At 52.2% G+C, this 18,858-nt stretch overlaps 7 protein-coding genes across 7 annotated transcripts; 3 read left to right on the plus strand and 4 right to left on the minus strand.

Moving 5' to 3' along the window:
• Positions 1-170: 170 nt before the first annotated feature.
• Positions 171-2,658, plus strand: COCSADRAFT_199706 (uncharacterized protein; the record flags this gene model as incomplete). The annotated part of the gene is made up of 6 exons (XM_007701952.1): positions 171-383; positions 467-472; positions 548-661; positions 726-893; positions 957-1,128; positions 1,334-2,658. The coding sequence occupies exons 1-6, from the start codon at positions 303-305 to the stop codon at positions 2,656-2,658; spliced, it is 1,866 nt and encodes a 621-aa protein (XP_007700142.1). The 5' UTR covers positions 171-302.
• Positions 2,659-2,886: 228 nt separating this feature from the next.
• Positions 2,887-5,048, plus strand: COCSADRAFT_142688 (uncharacterized protein). Its single transcript, XM_007701953.1, has 3 exons — positions 2,887-3,067; positions 3,123-3,600; positions 3,651-5,048. Exons 1-3 carry the CDS (start codon positions 2,967-2,969, stop codon positions 4,776-4,778), a joined length of 1,707 nt encoding a protein of 568 aa, XP_007700143.1. The 5' UTR covers positions 2,887-2,966; the 3' UTR covers positions 4,779-5,048.
• COCSADRAFT_142691 (uncharacterized protein) lies at positions 5,022-5,991 on the minus strand. Its single transcript, XM_007701954.1, has 2 exons — positions 5,864-5,991; positions 5,022-5,816 (listed from the first exon to the last, which is right to left on the minus strand). Exons 1-2 carry the CDS (start codon positions 5,937-5,939, stop codon positions 5,140-5,142), a joined length of 753 nt encoding a protein of 250 aa, XP_007700144.1. The 5' UTR covers positions 5,940-5,991; the 3' UTR covers positions 5,022-5,139.
• A 269-nt stretch (positions 5,992-6,260) lies between these two features.
• On the plus strand, positions 6,261-9,639 carry COCSADRAFT_26479 (uncharacterized protein; the record flags this gene model as incomplete). Its single annotated transcript, XM_007701530.1, has 3 exons — positions 6,261-6,418; positions 6,474-9,236; positions 9,291-9,639. The coding sequence occupies 3 exons, from the start codon at positions 6,261-6,263 to the stop codon at positions 9,637-9,639; spliced, it is 3,270 nt and encodes a 1,089-aa protein (XP_007699720.1).
• A 289-nt stretch (positions 9,640-9,928) lies between these two features.
• COCSADRAFT_171381 (uncharacterized protein) lies at positions 9,929-11,838 on the minus strand (the record flags this gene model as incomplete). Its single annotated transcript, XM_007701955.1, has 3 exons — positions 9,929-11,101; positions 11,163-11,653; positions 11,703-11,838. The coding sequence occupies 3 exons, from the start codon at positions 11,836-11,838 to the stop codon at positions 9,929-9,931; spliced, it is 1,800 nt and encodes a 599-aa protein (XP_007700145.1).
• A 969-nt stretch (positions 11,839-12,807) lies between these two features.
• Positions 12,808-14,747, minus strand: COCSADRAFT_357280 (uncharacterized protein; the record flags this gene model as incomplete). Its single annotated transcript, XM_007701956.1, has 3 exons — positions 12,808-13,893; positions 13,989-14,586; positions 14,626-14,747. The coding sequence occupies 3 exons, from the start codon at positions 14,745-14,747 to the stop codon at positions 12,916-12,918; spliced, it is 1,698 nt and encodes a 565-aa protein (XP_007700146.1). The 3' UTR covers positions 12,808-12,915.
• A 747-nt stretch (positions 14,748-15,494) lies between these two features.
• On the minus strand, positions 15,495-18,381 carry COCSADRAFT_36900 (glycoside hydrolase family 2 protein). Its single transcript, XM_007701627.1, has one exon. The coding sequence runs from the start codon at positions 18,244-18,246 to the stop codon at positions 15,598-15,600; it is 2,649 nt and encodes an 882-aa protein (XP_007699817.1). The 5' UTR covers positions 18,247-18,381; the 3' UTR covers positions 15,495-15,597.
• Between the last annotated feature and the right edge of the window lie 477 nt (positions 18,382-18,858).

Here is an 18,858-nt window from a genome sequence, read left to right on the forward strand (position 1 = left end):
CAACCGGCCGGCCTTGGCACAGCGCCGTTGCGTCCACACACAGCCCGCCTTGACGCGCCTCAATCAAGCCCATCCAGTCCGGCCAGTCGCCGGCCTCCCCGCACACGCAGCCCGCCGAAACACGCTGCTGCTGCTACGGGCCTGCCCTGCGACATCTGATGCCTCTGCCTCTGCGCTGCATCTGCAATCTGCAATCTACATCCATCGGCATCCCATCGACACTACCTGCCCTACTTACTGCTACTTACACTTACACACTTACGCCCTGCTCCCTCTGCGGCACCACTCCCGGCGCTTCCACCATGCAGCCCGCCGCCGCCAGTCCTGGCCCTCCTCGCAACAAGACCCCCCAGCGCCACACCACCTCCATCATCCTCCACTTTGTTCGTAAGCACCAAGGCCTCCACCACCGCCGCCTCTCAGCCTCGGCCGCCCAGCTAACGCCCTGGTCTTTCGTATCCTCCAGGACTACGTGCGTCTCTGCTTACTCGCTGTGGCAAAGTAGTTGCGCAATCACTAACCCTGTCCGTATTCTTCGTCTCCACAGGACTGCTTCTACGCAAGCGTCTTTGAACACGAAAACCCGGCCTTGAAATCTGTCCCTCTGGCCGTGCAGCAGAAGCAAATCCTCGTCACCTGCAATTACGAGGCCCGCTCCCGAGTATGTCTCGATGCGTCTGCGCCACATGCCCGAGTCATCTGTCATTAACTCTCCTCCTTGCCAGGGTCTGCACAAACTGCAGCTGATTCACGACGCGCAAAAAGCCTGCCCGGATCTGGTCATCGTCCTCGGAGAAGACCTGACCCGTTTTCGTGATGCCTCCAAGCTCCTCTATGCCTTTCTGCGTTCCTTTTCTTGGAACAAGCGTTGCCAGAGGCTAGGTTTCGACGAGGTCCGTTGACCCGCTGCCCTTTTCTTGCTCGACAAGGCCACCTCCGTGTTGAAACATGCCTAGGTCTTCTTGGACGTCACCGACATGATCGAGTACAACGTGTCCATCCTCAATGTCAATGACCTTAGCAACGCCTTCTTTTGTCTTGCCAAGCAGGACCCCACAGTCGGCTTCCCTTACGATGCAACACGCCTGACTGGTCATTTGTATCCCGAATCGGTGAATGATGGCTTAGGTAAGCCACACGACGTGGCTCGCGAGAGCAACCAAACTGCAAGGCTGACGCTCGCCTTTTCTTTTTTGAACGCTCGCGGCTGTTGAGCGCCTACTGAGACTCGTGACCATTGCCCATCATCCTGCCACCAACATCGTCCCCGCCCGTCGTGCAGCCATAGCCGTTTGTTCATGGCGCTAATGTGCAATAGGAACCACTTTGTCAGATCCTCTGCTTCTCCGATTGGCCCTAGCTAGCCATCTGGCGCACCATTTGCGGACGAGGCTCGAATCCCACATGGGCTATACTGCCACTGTTGGTGTTTCGACAAACAAGCTACTGTCAAAGCTTGTCGGTAACACGCACAAGCCCAACGCCCAAACAACCCTAGTCCCACCCTACGTTTCCGACGGGGACAGTAAAACTTTGGATAATGTGACACGCTTCCTTGATGCGCACGAAGTGGGCAAAGTTCCTGGAATAGGCTTCAAAACGGCCCAGAAGCTTCGCGCACATGTGCTGCAGCGCCCAGCAAGTTTCGACACCGGCTTGGTATACGGAGCCACCCAAGAACATGTTTCTGTGCGTGATGTGAGAATGTACCCGGCCATGGGCCCAGAGATGCTCGACAGATTATTGCATGGTCCCGGTGTGCCTCAAGGTACCGGCGCCAGAATATGGGGTCTGCTCAACGGCTGCGATGAAACCAAAGTCGAACAGGCCCGCGAGACTCCACGGCAGATCAGTATAGAAGATAGTTATATGCGTTTGACCACGTTGGATGCAGTAGTCAAAGAGCTGCGTGTGCTTGCCAAGAGACTGATTGAGAGGATGCACATGGATCTGCTTGATGAGGACCAAGATCATGTCCAAGACCAAGACGCACCTTCAGTCCCTCCAGAGACTGCAAAGCGATGGCTGGCTCACCCAAAAACTATTCGTCTATCCACACGACCTCGCCCGCCTCAAAACCCAGATGGCAGTCGAAACCGGTCCTTTGCGCGCATCTCCAGATCTGCTCCCATGCCTAGCTTTGTATTTAGCCTCAAAGACGACATTGCGTCGTTGACCGAAAAGCTACTTTGCGAGACTCTTCTTCCGCTGTTTCGACGACTGCATCCAGAAAAGGGTGGTTGGAACCTCAGTTTGCTGAATGTCGCTGCCACCAATATGGCCGATGCTGCGAGCGACAAAGGCGGCGTTGGAAGAGATATCAGCAAAATGTTCAAGCATCAAGACGAGACCCTGCGGCAATGGAGGGTCGAGGAACCGCCAGCCGCTGTTATGGAATCCGTGCAAAACGTTATTACAGGGAATGGCTCGGGCTTATCGCCCAAAGTGGACGTCTCGAGTGACAAGATTGCTGCAGCATTCGGTTCCGAAGACGTGCCGACGCCTTCTCAAGAGGTCGATACTTCCGCTGCCGATGCATGCGAGATGCAGTACGAGAGTAGTATGACTGACAGGGATTCATTCAGTTGCAGTGAGTGTGGTGCTTTGATGCCGTTATTTGCCATGGGAGCGCATTACCGTTGGCATTCGCAGAGATAGTCCGAGAAATAAGCACCAATGAGCACAAATGAAATCAATGACTCTATGACAGATTGGAATTGGTGACCCTTGGTGATTGCTACCCCGCAAACGAAAGATCTCCCTAAAGACCCTTCCCAAAGGGGCAACACCCCGCAGAACCCGAGATCCGACCCTTATGATGGGCGCTTCGGAACGGCTTCCTTGGCGCTCCGTCATGGCATGTGAACCAAGTGACCTCACCCACATGGCAAGCTTTAAGCAAGGCGCAAATCCGCTATTGCAATGTCCATATTCTACTGAGCATTCAGCCCTAACAATCCTACACAATGCCTGGTTCATCACAACTACCCATCAGTCTCCTGCGCGACACCTTCGTTGCGCGCAGGAACTCGCCCAACGGCCAACTCATTGCCTTTAACATTGATGTGTAAGTCTTCTGGTCAAACGAATTGCAGCACAACATCATCTAACGTTCCAAATAGTTTGCGCAATGTTGTCTTCCTCTTCTTCGTTCTACGATGGTCGCGCATTACCTTCTACCAGCTCAAGGGTCGCGGCATCTTCGGATCGGCCACTGACGCATACTTGAGCATTCGTCGTTATCTCTACGGTGTCTTTCTGCGACTTCCCGGTGTTCGCGAAAAAGTCCAGGAGCAGGTTTCCGAGTCGATCATGGGTTTGGAGCGCAAACTTGTACCCAGTGGACCTGGCGTTCAGCGCCTGACCAGCCTACCGGCCGAGGGATGGAGTGAAGACGAAGTGCGCGCCAAACTCGATGAGCTAGCCAACATGGATCATACCCGCTGGGAGGATGGACGAGTCAGCGGTGCGGTATACCATGGCGGAGATGACCTGATCCGACTACAGACGGAAGCTTTTGGCAAATTTACCGTGTCGAACCCCATCCATCCCGATGTGTTCCCTGGTGTAAGGAAGATGGAGGCTGAGATTGTGGCCATGGTATGTCCGGCTTGCAGGTACTGATCAACAACATGACTAACAGCTGCCAGGTTCTTTCTCTCTTCAATGCTCCCCATGACGCCGTGGGTGTTACGACTTCCGGCGGAACAGAGTCTATTCTCATGGCCTGCCTATCCGCACGCAACAAGGCTTACAAGGAGCGCGGAGTAACGGAGCCCGAGATGATTCTTCCTGAGACCGCACACACCGCTTTCCGCAAGGCCTGTGAATACTTCAAGATCAAGATGCACCTTGTAGAATGCAGGGCCCCGAGCTACAGGGTCCATATCTCGTCCGTCTCCCGTTTGATCAACCCTAACACAGTCCTGCTGGTCGGATCGGCGCCCAACTTCCCTCACGGTATCATCGACGACATATCCGCGCTGAGCAAGCTCGCATACAAGAAGAAGATTCCGTTACACGTTGACTGCTGTCTCGGTTCCCTGCTCGTTCCCATGCTCGCCAAGGCCGGCTTCGATAACGAACCTTTTGACTTCCGCCTCAAGGGCGTTACCAGTATCTCTTGCGACACGCACAAGTACGGATTTGCGCCAAAGGGCAGCTCAACCGTGCTTTACCGCTCTGACGCATACCGCAAATATCAATACTTCATCTCCCCAGACTGGTCCGGCGGCGTATACGCATCACCATCCATTGCAGGCTCTCGTCCCGGTGCGCTGATTGCAGGATGCTGGGCAAGTCTCGTCAGGCAGGGTGCAAACGGCTACCTCGACTCTTGCCTCAAGATTGTCGGCGGCATGAAGAAGATTGAGGCTGCCATTCGTGAAAAGCCCGAGCTATCATCTGACCTCAAGATTATCGGTCGCCCCTTGGTCTCCGTTGTAGCTTTCCTCTCAAATACACTCGACATTTACGACATTGCCGACGGCATGTCAGCTAAGGGATGGCACTTGAACGCTCTGCAGAGCCCGCCTGCTATTCATGTTGCCGTCACGCTGCCCATTGTTGCTGTTGCGGACAAGCTCATCAACGATTTGATCGATGTTACCGAGGAGGTCCGAGAAGCCGAGAGGAAACGCATCGCCGAGGGCAAGGGAGCAAAGGGTGCAGTCAAGGGTGATACCGCTGCACTATATGGTGTTGCAGGTAGCTTGCCCAACAAGAGTGTTGTCGAGGACTTGGCAAAGGGTTTCCTCGACACTCTGTACAAGACCTAAGCGGATCACACATTCTCATTGCGATGATTATGAGCACGTATTTCTTTTGGTTTCCTTTTCCTTTCGTCCAAGTCGCATTAGACGTATATCCTGGTTAGCTTGTTCAAAACCTTAGATCGGTACTGAAGGCTGTCAAAGTAGAGTGGAGTTTTATGTTGTAATTTGGGTTCGGAGAGGGTCAGAGCTGAAGAAGCTTTCCTTAGATATCAGCGTGTAGCCTTGTTTCTCTTGGAACAATTGAGTAGCAGAATGAGAGAATTTCAACAATGTTTCAATAAATTCCCAATGACTCTGGTTTGACTGGGTCTTTTATATCCCAGCCCACAAAATCGTTTCAATAATCATACAAACATATTTTCAACTACAGCGCCGCCCGTGGCGTGGTGCTTGCTCCCGCCGAACTCGCTTCCTGCAACCTCGCCGCCGTCTGCTCCAGCGGCTCCTTCCTCCTCGGCCTCTTAAGATCCTGCTCCGTAACCCCATTAAGCCCAACCTTAGTCAACCCCATAACCGGGGGATCACCCTTCTTCACAAATTCATACAAGCCGGGCAACTTATTCCCCGCAAGCCTAAACGCATCCTTGACAACCTGCTCATGCAAATCGCCTTTAATCTCAAAAATAATCTTGCTAACCGCCACCCTTGCCGTCCACCGATCAAAGCTTCCCTTGCCCTTTCCCATACGCACATCGTTGCCAGACGTGTACACGCCAATGTTCGCTGCGACCCGCATGTACAGGCGGAACTTCATGCCACGGAGGCGCTTCTTGATTGTCTCCTCGGCGATGCGGAGCTGTTGTGCGGAGATGCGCCGGTCGTGGTCGCGCATGCGCAGGCCGTAGTCGCCCCAGACGACGGTGGTGCCGCGCATGCTGCCGCCCGTGGGTACGTGGCAGCGGCCCTTGCGTGATTTGCGCGATTCACCAGCTTTCGGGGCGAGGTACGAGGCGTGTGAGGGGGTCGAGGAGAAGAGGCGCAGGCTGCTGGGTGCTGGGAGTACGGTGAATTGACATTTTGGGAGACATGACTTTTGGAGCACTGAAAGAGGGTTAACGGTGGTTAGGAAGGCGGTTTTTGCATCGTACGTGTGGGACGGGTTGCAGAGAGGTTCAATTGCTTGAATTGAGATAGTAGACTCGGTGATATCCTTGGTGGAGGCATGGTTATTTTGTCTGTGGGTGGGGGTTGACTTTGGTTAGTTGCGGTGCCGGTGGTGTAGTTGGGAACATTGAAGTTCTGCCCGCGCCAAGATGTGGCTGATGACTGCCTGTGGGTGTCGTGTGTGGCTTTGCCCGCCCCAACTGCGTAATTGCCTAATGACCGCGCGTGGTCGCGTCGACTCACGTCCGTTGCGCGCCGCCCACCAAAACCAACTCCGCCACTAACTCCCCCCAAACTTTCCATAATCACACCCATCTGGCTGGTCAACGCGGCAATTCAATGGTAGAGTAGTGGCGTGTGTTTTTCTCCCACAATTCAAAAATGCCAGCCGATATTCGTAGCTTCTTTGGTGGTGGGCCCCCGAAGCCTAGCCAGGATTCCCAAAAGGATGAGCCTGCACCCAAGAAGGCTGCACCCAAGAAAAAAGGTCGTACGAGCAGGGTTGTAGAGGACTCCGATGACGACGAAGAGGAGGCAAAGTGAGTCGAGGGTGACACTACGGTATTACTGACCACAAATACTGACACTGTATAGGCCGAAGAAGGCGTCACCAAAGAAGCCAGCCGCTAAGAAAGCCAAACGTGAACCAACCCCAGAGCCTGAACTGGAAGAAACGACCACATCTGCATTTTTCGGTAGCTCGAATAAACCCAAGCGAACAGAACCTGTAAAGAAGAAGGCAGCTGAGGCACCAAAGACAACCCCAAAGAAAGCAGCTGCAAAGCCGACTGGGAAGGCAGCCAATGGCAAGACTTCTGGACGTGCGAAGAAACCTGTCACATCGTACGCTGAGAGGGATGACGACGATGAGTTTCCGGATGATGATCTTGACGGTGCGGACGATATCTTTGGGGATGACGTCAAGGGTAAGAGCAAGGACGACTACCAGGACGCTTCAGAGAGCGACGAAGATGTACCCATACAACTGCCACATCGTGGGACACCAAAAGCCCCGGCGAAGCAACAAAAGGCAACCAAGGACGAGGACGAGGACGAGGAAGAGTTCGACCCCGACGACGAGGATGTGGATATGAAGGATCTGGATGGTGACGATGACTTTGATGAGGAACAAGCTGCTAAGACTAAATCGAAGAAAATATCGGCTGCCAGCAAGAAACGCAAATCCCCCGAACATGACGAAGATGAGGACGAAGAGGACAAGCCGGCAAAGCCCAAGGCGAAGAAGGCTGCTCCAGCAAAGTCACCAGCGAAGAAGAAGGCGAAGAAGGATGATGTCGAGGATAGCGCTGATATTCAAGCTATCTACGACAGCATACCTACCGTGCGCGCTCCAACACCTCCTCCCAAAGACCCGAATGGGAAATTCAACTGGCAAGCAAATGCGGGCCGTGGCGATGCTGGACCCGCACAAGGCTCGTCCGCTGATATGCCACAAGGCTCAGATACCTGCCTTGCTGGGCTGAATTTCGTCTTCACTGGTGTGTTGCAAAAATGGGGTCGAACTGAGAGTCAGGAGCTGGTCAAGCGTCACGGCGGCAAAGTGACTACCGCTCCGAGCAAGAAGACCAATTACGTCGTCTTGGGTGAAGATGCTGGACCCAGCAAGCTGCAGAAGATCCGGGACATGAACATCAAGACAATTGATGAGGATGGCCTGACTCTGCTGATTGAGAAGTTGACAGCCGCGGGCAACAAGGGCGACAGCAAAGCTCAGGCAGTGTATGCAGAGAAGCAGCGCAAGGAGCAAGAGAAGATTGAAAAGCAAGCTGCAGAGCTCGAGCTAGAGGAAAAGAAGCGTCAGAAAGAATTGAAGGCTACAGCTGCGGCGGCTGGAAACAAAACAGCCTCTACCGTCACTGCTGCTGCTCAAAGTGCAGGCCCAGAGGTCGACTCTCGATTGTGGACAACCAAGTATGCACCCACGTCACTTGCTCATATATGCGGCAACAAGGCATCGGTCGAGAGGTTGCAACGATGGCTGCAGGCTTTCCCGAAGAGCCTCAAGACAGGGTTCAAGCTTGCTGGTAAAGATGGCAGCGGAGTCTTCCGCGCCGTCATGATCCATGGACCGCCTGGTATTGGTAAGACTACTGCTGCACATCTCGTTGCTAAGCTTGAAGGTTACGACATTGTTGAGAGGAATGCCAGTGACACCCGAAGCAAGAAGCTTATTGAAGATGGTCTGCGTGGTGTCCTCAGTACCAACTCCCTCCACGGCTACTTTGCGGGAGATGGAAAGAAGGTTGAGGACTCCAAGAAGAAGCTCGTACTTATCATGGACGAGGTCGATGGTATGTCTGCAGGTGACCGAGGTGGTGTTGGTGCACTCGCAGCTGTTTGCAAGAAGACAGAAGTTCCCATGATCCTCATTTGCAACGACAGGAGGCAGCCCAAGATGAAGCCATTTGACTATGTCACGTTCGACCTCCCCTTCCGACGGCCAACTATTGACCAAGTGCGATCGCGTATCATGACGATTGCGTTCCGTGAAGGCCTCAAGATGCCTACCCCAGTTATCAACGCTTTGATTGAAGGCAGCCATTCCGATATCCGCCAAGTTGTCAACATGATATCCACTGCCAAGATCGATCAGGAAGTCATGGACTTTGACAAAGGCAAGGCCATGTCGAAGAACTGGGAGAAGCATGTCGTTTTGAAGCCGTGGGACATCACGCAAAAGATTCTTGGTGGTGGCATGTTTGCTTCGAGCAGCAAGGCCACTCTCAATGAAAAGATTGAGCTCTACTTCAACGACCATGAGTTCAGCCCGCTGATGCTTCAGGAAAATTATCTCGGCACGAATCCTATCCTATCGGGAGGCTATTCTGGGAAGGAGAAGAACTTCAAGAATCTTGAGCTTGTGTCACAAGCAGCAGACAGTATCAGTGATGGCGATCTGGTCGACCGGATGATTCACGGATCTCAGCAGCAATGGAGCTTGATGCCTACGCATGCAGTCTTCAGTTTTGTGCGACCCGCAAGCTTTGTGTCTGGCAATACTGCTGGAAATCAGACACGCTTTACATCGTGGCTGGGCAAGAACAGCTCTGCCAATAAGCTCAGTCGAATGGTCAAGGAGATCCAGGCTCATATGCGGTTGCGATCTTCTGGTGATCGACACGAGATCCGTCAGCAATACGTCCCGATGCTTTGGACTGATCTTGTTCAGAAGTTGCAAAAGGAGGGCAAGGAGGCAGTCCCAGAGATTATTGAGTTGATGGACAGCTACTATCTTACCAAGGACGACTTTGATGCAATCATGGAGCTGGGTGTTGGTCCTATGGACCAAGAAAAGGTCAAAATTGATAGTCAGGCCAAGTCAACCTTTACTCGACTGTAAGTCTGGAGAGGATACTGTGGATTTTGACTGCATAACTAACTCGACACCAGATACAACCAGCAATCGCATCCTCTGCCCTTCATGAAGGCTTCATCCGTCACGGCGCCAAAGAAACAAGCCAAAGAAAAGCCAGACTTGGAAGAAGCGATTGAAGAGTCGGATGATGGCGAAGTGATTGAGGAAATCAAGGACGAAGATGACGAGGATATCGATCTCTCAAAGGACAAGTACGTCAAGCAACCGAAGAAGAAGGCTGCGCCCAAGAAGCCGGCTGCGGCGAAAAAGGGGGCGAAGAAGAAGGCCAAGGATGAAGACAGTGAGGATGAGGAGGACGAGGATGTCAAGCCAAAGAGTAAGGGTAAGGGCAAGGCGAAGGCTCCAGCAAAGGGAAAGAAGTGAGTTGTATCTAGGGTAAGATATGTATGTATCAAATAAGGGCAAAAGGCGGAGAACTTTACCTTTCTAGAATTACCTGTCATATCCCGGTAGTACATGTGTCATATTAGCGGGCGCAATTACTTATATGGTTTACACACAAACTTTGTAGTTTAATCGAAATACAACAGAGTATATATTTAACATGAAGTGCCATTGATGAGCAATAATGAAGTATCTACCTCATTCGGGCACCGAAACATTTTGTTCTTTTCACATTAAGCATTACTTCATATCAAGCTCTGCCGCCCTCTTAAATCACACACAACGCAGCAATAAGTCCAACCACCAACGTACCCACAGCCCCTTGCCCCATCCTCGCCGCAGCATTCTGCGTCTGTTGCGGCGGCGGCGTACCCACCGAAGGCGAAGGCCTCGTCCCATTCGTCGCCGTCCCATTACCCGCAGCCACACCATCCTCCCTCTGCCTACTAACCTTCTCAATCCGTCCATCCAGCTCGATATCCACGGGCGACTGCGCCTGAATATACCGCGTCAACACCTCATCCTGCGTATCCAGACTAACAAAATCCGTCGTAGTCTCGAAGAAATTATCACCACCGCCTGCGATAAAATCCAGCGTGACCATTTGATACGTAGTATCGTTATTGAGCGGCTCGCCGCCGATGGTTACGGCGATGAGTTTGGTGTTGTTACCGTTATCAGGGTTATATTCTACCTTGATGCCACTGCTGATTTGGAAGAAGGATGTGACTTCGCGTCCGTTTCTGACGTTGACGCCTGTCAGGATGCCCTCGAGGGCTTCCCAGAGCAGTTTTCCGGTGATGGCGAGTTGCACGATGGAGTTGCCAAAGGGGAAGGACGTTAGGACTTCGCCGCGGGTGATGTCGCCCGTGTCGATGGTGGCGCGGATGCCGCCTGCGTTGATGAGCGCAAAGTCGACGTCGTCGGTGTTGTTTTTGCGGTAGGAAAGCATGGCATCGGCCATGAAGTCGCCTAGGAGACATTCTTGCTTCTGGCAGGTTGTCTGGTCGAGCTCGACGTTTGTGGTGCCGAGGACTTGGGCGGCGAATTCTTCAAAGGGGCCGCGCCAGGATTCGATTTCGGATTGGAGGGAGGAGTCTTGCTCGGTGGTGTTGGTGAGATGGATGGGGGCGCCGTGGTAGGCGAGGATTTTGCCGGAGGGATCGTAGGTCACGTCGATGTAGCCGATGTATTCGCCCCAGCGGTAGGCGGTTACGATGAAGACTTCGTCGCCGTCTTTGTTGTCGACGATGGTCGGGTACTTGCCTTCGGCGTCTTCCATGTCGCCGAGGAGCGTGTGGCTGTGGCCGCCGATGATGAGGTGAAGACCAGTGGTGGCTTTGGCAAGTTCCTGGTCCTTGTCGTAGCCAATGTGGGTAAGAGCTGCGATTCTGGTGATGTTGGTAGTGCTCTTGATTTGGTCGATGGCACCTTGCACGGCCTGCATTGGTTGTTAGTCTTTGCCCATTTCATCTGATTGTAGATTGCAAAAAAAAGCCTACCTCGACAACATCAGAAAAGACGGTTGTTGGATCAGCGTTACTCAAGCTGGCGGTTTCTTGTGCGGTGACTCCAATGACTGCCAAATCGTGCTTCTCAAAGATAGTCCAGGGCTTGACCGTCTTGTTGACATTTGGATCCTGCGAGTGCACATTGGCGCTGACAACGGGAAACGTGAGATTGACAAGAAACTCTCCAAGCTCAGCATCTCCACCGTCAAACTCGTGGTTTCCAAGCGTCATGGCGTCGAACTCGAGCTCGTTGAGAACCTCGGCAATCTTCTCGCCACCATAGTAGCTGTAGAACAAGGTACCTTGGAACTCGTCACCAGCATTGAGCCAAAGGCTGTCTTCGACATTGGGACGCTGATCTTCAATCACATGCTTAACGCGAGCATAGCCTCCGTAGCATCCTCGCTCGGGCCTAGTGCAGTCGGTTCCTGAAGAGCTGAACTCGTCCAGATGGGCGTGCACATCGTTGATGTGGAAGAATGCTGTGTCATGTGAGTGTGTGTATAGCGTAGACAATCCAGTATAGCTTACAGATGTTATAGTTTCCGTCCTGATCGAGACCACGCTTCAACATGCGCTTGCTATACAGTACATCCTCTGCACGAGCAAGTGTAGACAAGACTGAGAGGGCAACCAGAGAGGCGCCTGGCGTAGTAGTGAACTTCATCCTTGCCGACTCGACTAGAGCAATTGACTTTGAAAACGAAAGAGAGGACGCGAGCACGAAGAACAGAACCCATTTTTTTTCAGCCAGGCTATTATACTAACATGTTCCCCGGACGTCTCCGCTGACTTCACAACATCTCTTCTTGGCACATCTTGGTGTGGCCGTGCACAGGTCTCGGCAACTGCCTCTTCCAGTCTAATGCTGAGCCAGGCGTGATAACAGTCTGCCAATCACGGCAACACGTGCGAGCAGAGCACATGCAGTCCTCCCGTCCATTGCTTCTTGTACCTGGATGCCGGACCGCCACAAAGGCACGGAAATTGGGCGAAGTTGACAGCAGAGCACGTGGGCTTGTGTGTTGGAAGGGAACTTGATTTGTGGCGATGCATGCGCAAGAGCGGGGAGATGGGAAGTGTCAAGGCAGACTGGAGGAGTTCGTACTATTGATCGTACTACTATGGATGATAGGCTGATATGACGCATGGCCAAACCCCAGAATCCCCAGAGTATGGTCCACGGATACTAGGGCCCAAAAGGCTCAGATTCCCCGAACACCGGAGTGGACTTGCTGCTCGACCCGGTCAAAGACTTGCATTTAGCGCAGGTCCATCTTCGGCCCAATGTGACTGAAATTCTACTTCGTCTATCCTTTCCTTTCTTTCCATATTCAACTCCAGAATTCCTTCTCGGTATATGGCCAATGGTCGATTGTCGAAGGTATGATGAAAAGAGTTGTTCGGATGTGCGGGGTCCCACCACTCACCCCGCCCTGTCGAAAAGGACGCCCCGGTTTTGTTTTGATTGATCCTGTGGTACAGCTCAGCAGTAAAAGGGAAAAGAAAGCTTACTGAATGGTCATCGATGATCAGAACGTGAATCTTTCCACCACTCATCCCAGTGTGTGTTGCTGATGTCGTCCTGCTTCAACGTTAGCAAATGAAGCACAATGATGTTTGCTGAGCAACGTACCTTCTATGCTTTTGTTACTTCGGCTTCAAATATCTGAATCCGCAGCTTGCAATGGCGTGAAATGCTTATCGAAAAGAGCCTACAACTCCCCCTTGACCCTGCAACCGACTAGAACACTGGCTTCTTGTAAGCCGCAACCCGCTTGGTCGGAATAGTCGCAGGGCTATACGGCTTCTTGAATGCTCCAAAAAACCAAACGGGATTGGCCATCTGTCGGCGACCAGTAGCCAGGAGTCCGCACCTGCCAACACCACTCAGGTCCTGGAGGATCCCAATGTCGTCCGCCTCGACGACCCCCGACGCTTGCAGGGCAATCTTGATAACAGCATTGCCATAGTCAAGCTGACCCAAACCAAGCTGCTCACCCCTTGCAATAGCCTCTTCGCGACGATTTGCCTCGTATGCCTGCACACTGGCGAGACGAGTGAGGAAGCGGCGCTTGAGCGTCAAGCTACCCGCTTTGTCGCCTTGGAGGATCTGTGATGTCTTGGAGCCGACCGAGGTAGGTCGAGAGTGCAGTAGACCGACGAGTGGAGCCCATTCATACCGTGATGGCAAGGCATCAGGGGATGCGGATTGCTTGACGGTGTCCTTGGCGGAGAAGCGTGGCTTGATGGGTCCTGAGACAAAAGCGACCTGCTTCTTGACAGTGGCGGGACTGGATGGGCATGCAGTTGGCTTTAGAGCGGACTTTACTGCGTGGGGTCCACGACCCAGTGGCTTCTTGTCGGTACTGGGAGTCACTGACTGCTTGGTACCGAGGTGTCGTCCAACGGTAGGACGGGGCTTGTGACTGCCAGTAGCCTTTTGCTGCGGAACAGGCTTCTGGCGGCGGGCGAGAGGCGTGGTGCGGATGTTAGCTGAGCACCTTCGTGAAGCCTTGGGCTGGGTGGTTGTCGGAAGGTGACGCTTTCCACGCGCCTGAGGCTTCGTGGTCGCAGCCGCCTTATCACTCTTGGCTGGTTCCGGAGAATTGAGTTTGGTGACTTTGACTACGTTGCCTCGTGTTGCCTCCTTGGTAGTTGGTCGGGATGGTGGTGGTGTTGTCTTGACACTATCCTTTGGAGGGTTCAGTGGAGCGTAGATCTACATGTTATTAGTTACCATATCTAATATGAAGCAAGATCAATTCACATACCTTGTCCTTGTTCCTACGCAGCCAACTCCTTCCTTGGGCGCACGTGTGGCATGCTGACACCTTCACCCATGTACGTCAGACAGTGGGCGAGTCCCACAAACCACGGCGATCGGTGGATCTGGAGTCCCAGTCCAAGTCGCTTCGTGCTGACGAGCTCTCGTCCGATGATTTTGAGGGTCGAAGTCTGTTGGTCAGTATCAACAGACTCGTCGAAGCTCTTGTTGTTGAAGAGCAGTGAGGAATTGTCGATTACCGAGTCCTCGGCTTCGTTCCGCTCGACAAGCTGCAGGATTCCAGAGTCGACCTCAACAGGGCCTTTCTCTGGGGTCTTGTCTTCGCAGTCTTGTGCAACTGCAACCTGGTCTGCAGTGTGTGAAGTTAACTTGGCCTTGGAGATCCGAACGACACTCACTGATCTGACCCAAAACTTCATGCTCTGTCGGACCCGAGTCTTCTTCAACGCCACAACCGTGGGTCTTGGGATATTGGTCTTTGAGAGCGCACCGGCACCATTCTGCTTATGGTCAGCTCTGGATCGTGCGTGGAGTTGGGGTACACGAATCGCCGAAGCGCTCGGTCTTGTCCTTGACGTCAACACGTTGGTTGCAGGCAAGTTTTGCCTCGACGCAGTCAACGCCGTTCTTGGCTTTGTAGTTGACTTATTTGATCGCTGGAGCTACTTGTATGGCAGCCTGATCGGATTGACAGCGACACTATCCTGCTTTGCAGCACCGCGCATGTCAGGGACGTGGCGTGCAGGAGAAAGAGAATGGACAACTTTACGAGTTGCTATAGATGACATTGTGAATGTATCTCTGCATACTGTTAGAGGATCGCCAATGAATAGAGGGGATGTGGGTGTTCTCACGAAATGGGGCCAAATTGTGGTGGTGAGCAGAGCGAGGTGGGCGGCGCTGTTTATATACAAAACAGAGAGAGTGAAAGCTGTTATGATGCCATGGCAACCTGAAGATTCACTCTGAAGTTGTTTGAAGCGGGATCAGATGGTTTCCTGTAAAAAAGAGCATGTCAGTGGTAAATGGCGACGTACAAAGGCTCCAGTGACGAAAGCGAGTCTGTGTGGGCTTACCGGTGTGTAACAACCCCGAGAGCTAACGAAAAGATCCAATAAATATACAAAAGAAACATCTCAGGGGATTTGTTCCAAGTTTCTACTGATATAAGTCATTGTTGATATATAAACATATTTCTCTTCCAGTGATAACGTTATGTCGTAACAAGGTTGAAACACAGACACGAACATAACAAAGGGTAAGGCTGAGAAGGAATTTAAAGTCTACGGGGATTCTGAATGCGATTGCTTCAGAGACTGATTTCAAGCAAACTGTTTTACACTTCACTCACTTCCAATCACCCTTTCGATACGCGTGAACACACTTTCTCCACGCAAAACGGAGTCAAAAATATCTTATATTCAACTTGATAATAATCTCATTACCTTCCGTACTTTTCACTTTAACGATTCATTCACATGAAAAACAGCGTAAACTTCTCACAGATAGCACATATTGTTTACGTTTGCTTCCTTCTTCATCTTCACAATACTATTTTGATTTCCTTTTCATGATACATTACATTATGACAGTCTGCACAGCGCAGCATCCCAAATGGAAATCTTCCTTTTCTAGAAGTCAAGCGGCAGTAATAGTCACACTACCGCCTTCTAGGCCCTCCGCCGTGGCTTCAACCACAATCTCTCCGGTTGCCCCAGCTTCACTCCTTACAATAGCCAGCGCCAAACCGCCAAAAGCCTTCCTGGTTTTCTCCGGGAACGGTACCAGATCTGTTGGATCGCCGTTGTCCGTACTGATAATGACACCAGGGCCGGATGTGACCTTGAAGCTGATTGCGTGGTCGGCCGTCGGAACGAGAGTACCCTGGCTATCATGTACAGCCACAGAGATGAAAGAGAGGTCGTAGCCGTCACCGGTGATGGTAGAGCGGTCTGCAGTGATGTTGAGTGAGGCAGCAGGTCCCGCTGTGACTTGCGACGCGGTTGCCCATTCTGCGCCATCCTTGTAAGTTACTACGGTGACGTTGCCGGGGCTGTACTTGATGTCATCCCAACGGAAGCGGTATTCGTATTCTGCCTTTTCCTTGCGACCAGCAGAAACACCGTTTACGAAGAGTTCGGCTGCGTCACCAGAGCTGTAGACATGCACAGGAGTGGTCTCGCCAGTACGGTCCTCTGGCCAGGTCCAGTGGGGTAGAATGTGTGCCATGGGAAGATCAGACCTCCAGCGGGATTGGTAGAGATAGAAGCGGTCTTTCTTGAACCCTGCAAGATCGATGATGCCAAAGTAGGAACTGCGGCTTACATTGGCGTATGGCGTAGGCTCACCAATGTAATCCCATCCAGTCCAGACAAACTCTCCCGCAACATAAGGGTGCATATCTTGCATTTGGAAGACTTTGTCCGGGGATGCAGCCCACTCCGGTGCGTAGAGATCGTAAGAGCTGATGTGGTTCGTCACAGGATCTCCGCCTTCGCCAGGCCCTCCGCCGATTACTGCGCTCTTGTTGGAAGTGACAGGGAACAGGTACTTGCCACGAGAGCTGATAGTAGAAGCAGACTCGGTACTCCAAATCATCTTCTTGGGAAATGCTTTCTTGAAATCAGGAAATGTGCTTCGCCAAGAGACACCTTTACCTTCTCCCTGGTAGTTTAGGCCGATAATGTCGATGGTTGCAGCAACTCCAGTGCTTGCATTGGCATTGTTCATACCAATGGTAACTTTTCGAGTAGGATCTTCCTCGTGAGCTATATCTTGAAGCATCTTGACGGTTGCAGTGCCAGTAGCGTTGGATTGTTCCCGAAGCTCATTGCCAACGGACCAAGAGATGATGGAAGGATGGTTCCGATCGCGGCGGATAAATGAACGAAGGTCTGGCTCATGCCATTCTTGGAAAATGCGATGAAAGTCGTTTTCTACCTTCGCGTAATTCCAGGTATCAAAAATCTCATCCATGACCAGTAGGCCCATGCGGTCAGCGAGATCCAGGTACCCGGGTGCTGGTGGATTGTGCGAAGTCCGGAGAGCATTGTTACCCATCTCCATTAGAATCTCAATCTGGCGCTCCGCAGCTCGTACGTTGAAAGCAGCACCTAGCGACCCAAGATCGTGATGGTTGCAAGACCCTTGCACGTAGATGCGCTCACCGTTGATAAGAAGACCTTGATTTGGGTCGTATGCGACAGAGCGGATACCAAAGACAGTTTCGTAGGTATCCATCTCTGTTCCGTCAATTGATACAGTGGTAACGGCAACATACTCGTTGGGTTTCTGAGTTGGTGCAGGCCCCCAAAGCTTAGGGTTTGTCACTGAAACTGAACCTTTTACAGTTTGCTTCGAGTTCCCTGCCACATCGGTATTTGCCGTTGGAAAGGTCGCAACACTATTGCCCTTGGCCGCCTTGGATGTAGGGTCGCGCTCGTAGATCTGAGTAACCACCTCGACACTCTGGCTGCTATTGGCCTTGTTCTCAACTTCAACGACAATATCAACAGTTGCCTCGGCTTCTGAAATGCTAGGAGTAGTAATGTAGGTTCCCCATTGCGCGACATGTACAGGATCAACGGTGACCAGCCAAACATCTCGGTAGATTCCAGCACCGGGGTACCAGCGTGATGAATCCAGCTTGTTGTCCAAGCGAATAGCAAGCATATTTGCTCCAGCTTTGGCGTAGGGCGTAAGGTCTAGACGGAAGGAATTGTAGCCAAAAGGCCATCCTCCCACAAGCTGGCCATTCAACCACACCGTAGCGTAGGCCATGGCCCCTTCAACATCCAAGAAAATGGTCTTTCCGGAGTCAATAATCTCAGCATCAATTGAAACTGATCGTCGGTACCATCCAATTCCGTTGATTGGTAGAAATCCTAGGTCGCCAGTAACACCAGGAGCGTCGAATGTTCCTGTAATGGCCCAGTCGTGCGGTAGAGTGACTGCTTCCCAGGTTGCGTCGTCGAAGCTCGACTGCACATAGCTGGTGTTGGAACCAGGCGCAACACCAGAAGGGCGTTGGTATTTATCTCCAACAATGAAGTCGTTTGCAGAGGGCATAATCCATGGCTTCAGCGTCTCGTAGCTCAGGCCATCGGGATTGGATGTGAAACGTGAGAAGCGCCAACCTGCGTTGAGAGACGAGCGCACACGGCCCGCTGAAGCCGCACGCGGTTTCTTGACAACATGTGCAGTTGTTGCATCGAAACAAAGCGAAAACAAGAAGCCGAGGAGGACGAATTTGTACGTTCTGTACAGCGTCCCAGATGAGCTCAACATCTTGAACAATCGGGACAGCGTTGATGGAGGACCAAGCTGCAGGATTCGTTCATCCAAGAGGCCAAATCAAAGAGTGGCGCTATCGCCGACTATGTTGAAAAGTTTGGAGTGCAATGGTACATCCATCGTCGGCATCGCGTCTTTTGTATGTTCGGCAAAAAGGCACCATAAGACCACATAGGGTGCGGGTCAACTGTCTCCGTCTCTCTGCACGTATCTCGTCACGGCCGGAAAATTGAAGAACAACAGGCCGTCTCGGCACCAAACGATAGGCTATCTGTCGAACGATACCTAGTAAATGGTACCTATCGAGGGAAGGCAGCGGAGACTCTAAGCCGTCCCGCACTGTAACGTTGTATGCAGAGTGCGGGGTGGCTCTCTTGGCTCTGCTTAGTTCTCGCCTTGAGTTCGGCTGAGCCGGGCACAGACCTGTATTCTGTGAGGTTTTACCCAAAAGGACCTTGACAAGTGAAGATCCTTGTTGTCGCTTGCCGGTTGATGGATGATATCGAGAACGTGACGTCGTACGCTAACCCAAAGTCGACTTCGATCCGCTTGCTGTTCCCTCACCTTCCCGCTACGTGAGAGCAACCATTACTCGAGATTATGTTT

Source organism: Bipolaris sorokiniana (genome assembly GCF_000338995.1).
Source record: "Bipolaris sorokiniana ND90Pr unplaced genomic scaffold COCSAscaffold_7, whole genome shotgun sequence".
In the NCBI taxonomy this organism is placed as follows: domain Eukaryota; kingdom Fungi; phylum Ascomycota; class Dothideomycetes; order Pleosporales; family Pleosporaceae; genus Bipolaris; species Bipolaris sorokiniana.

Excerpts from the sequence above, each read along its gene's own strand:
- COCSADRAFT_36900 (XM_007701627.1), bottom strand. The coding sequence starts at position 18,246 with ATGTTGAGCTCATCTGGGACGCTGTACAGAACGTACAAATTCGTCCTC.
- COCSADRAFT_142691 (XM_007701954.1), bottom strand. The coding sequence starts at position 5,939 with ATGCCTCCACCAAGGATATCACCGAGTCTACTATCTCAATTCAAGCAA. Across the intron at positions 5,817-5,863 it reads CTCTGCAACCCGTCCCACAC|TGCTCCAAAAGTCATGTCTC; the intron begins GTACGATGCAAA and ends ACCCTCTTTCAG.
- COCSADRAFT_142688 (XM_007701953.1), top strand. The coding sequence starts at position 2,967 with ATGCCTGGTTCATCACAACTACCCATCAGTCTCCTGCGCGACACCTTC. Across the intron at positions 3,068-3,122 it reads ATTGCCTTTAACATTGATGT|TTTGCGCAATGTTGTCTTCC; the intron begins GTAAGTCTTCTG and ends CGTTCCAAATAG. Across the intron at positions 3,601-3,650 it reads AGGCTGAGATTGTGGCCATG|GTTCTTTCTCTCTTCAATGC; the intron begins GTATGTCCGGCT and ends AACAGCTGCCAG.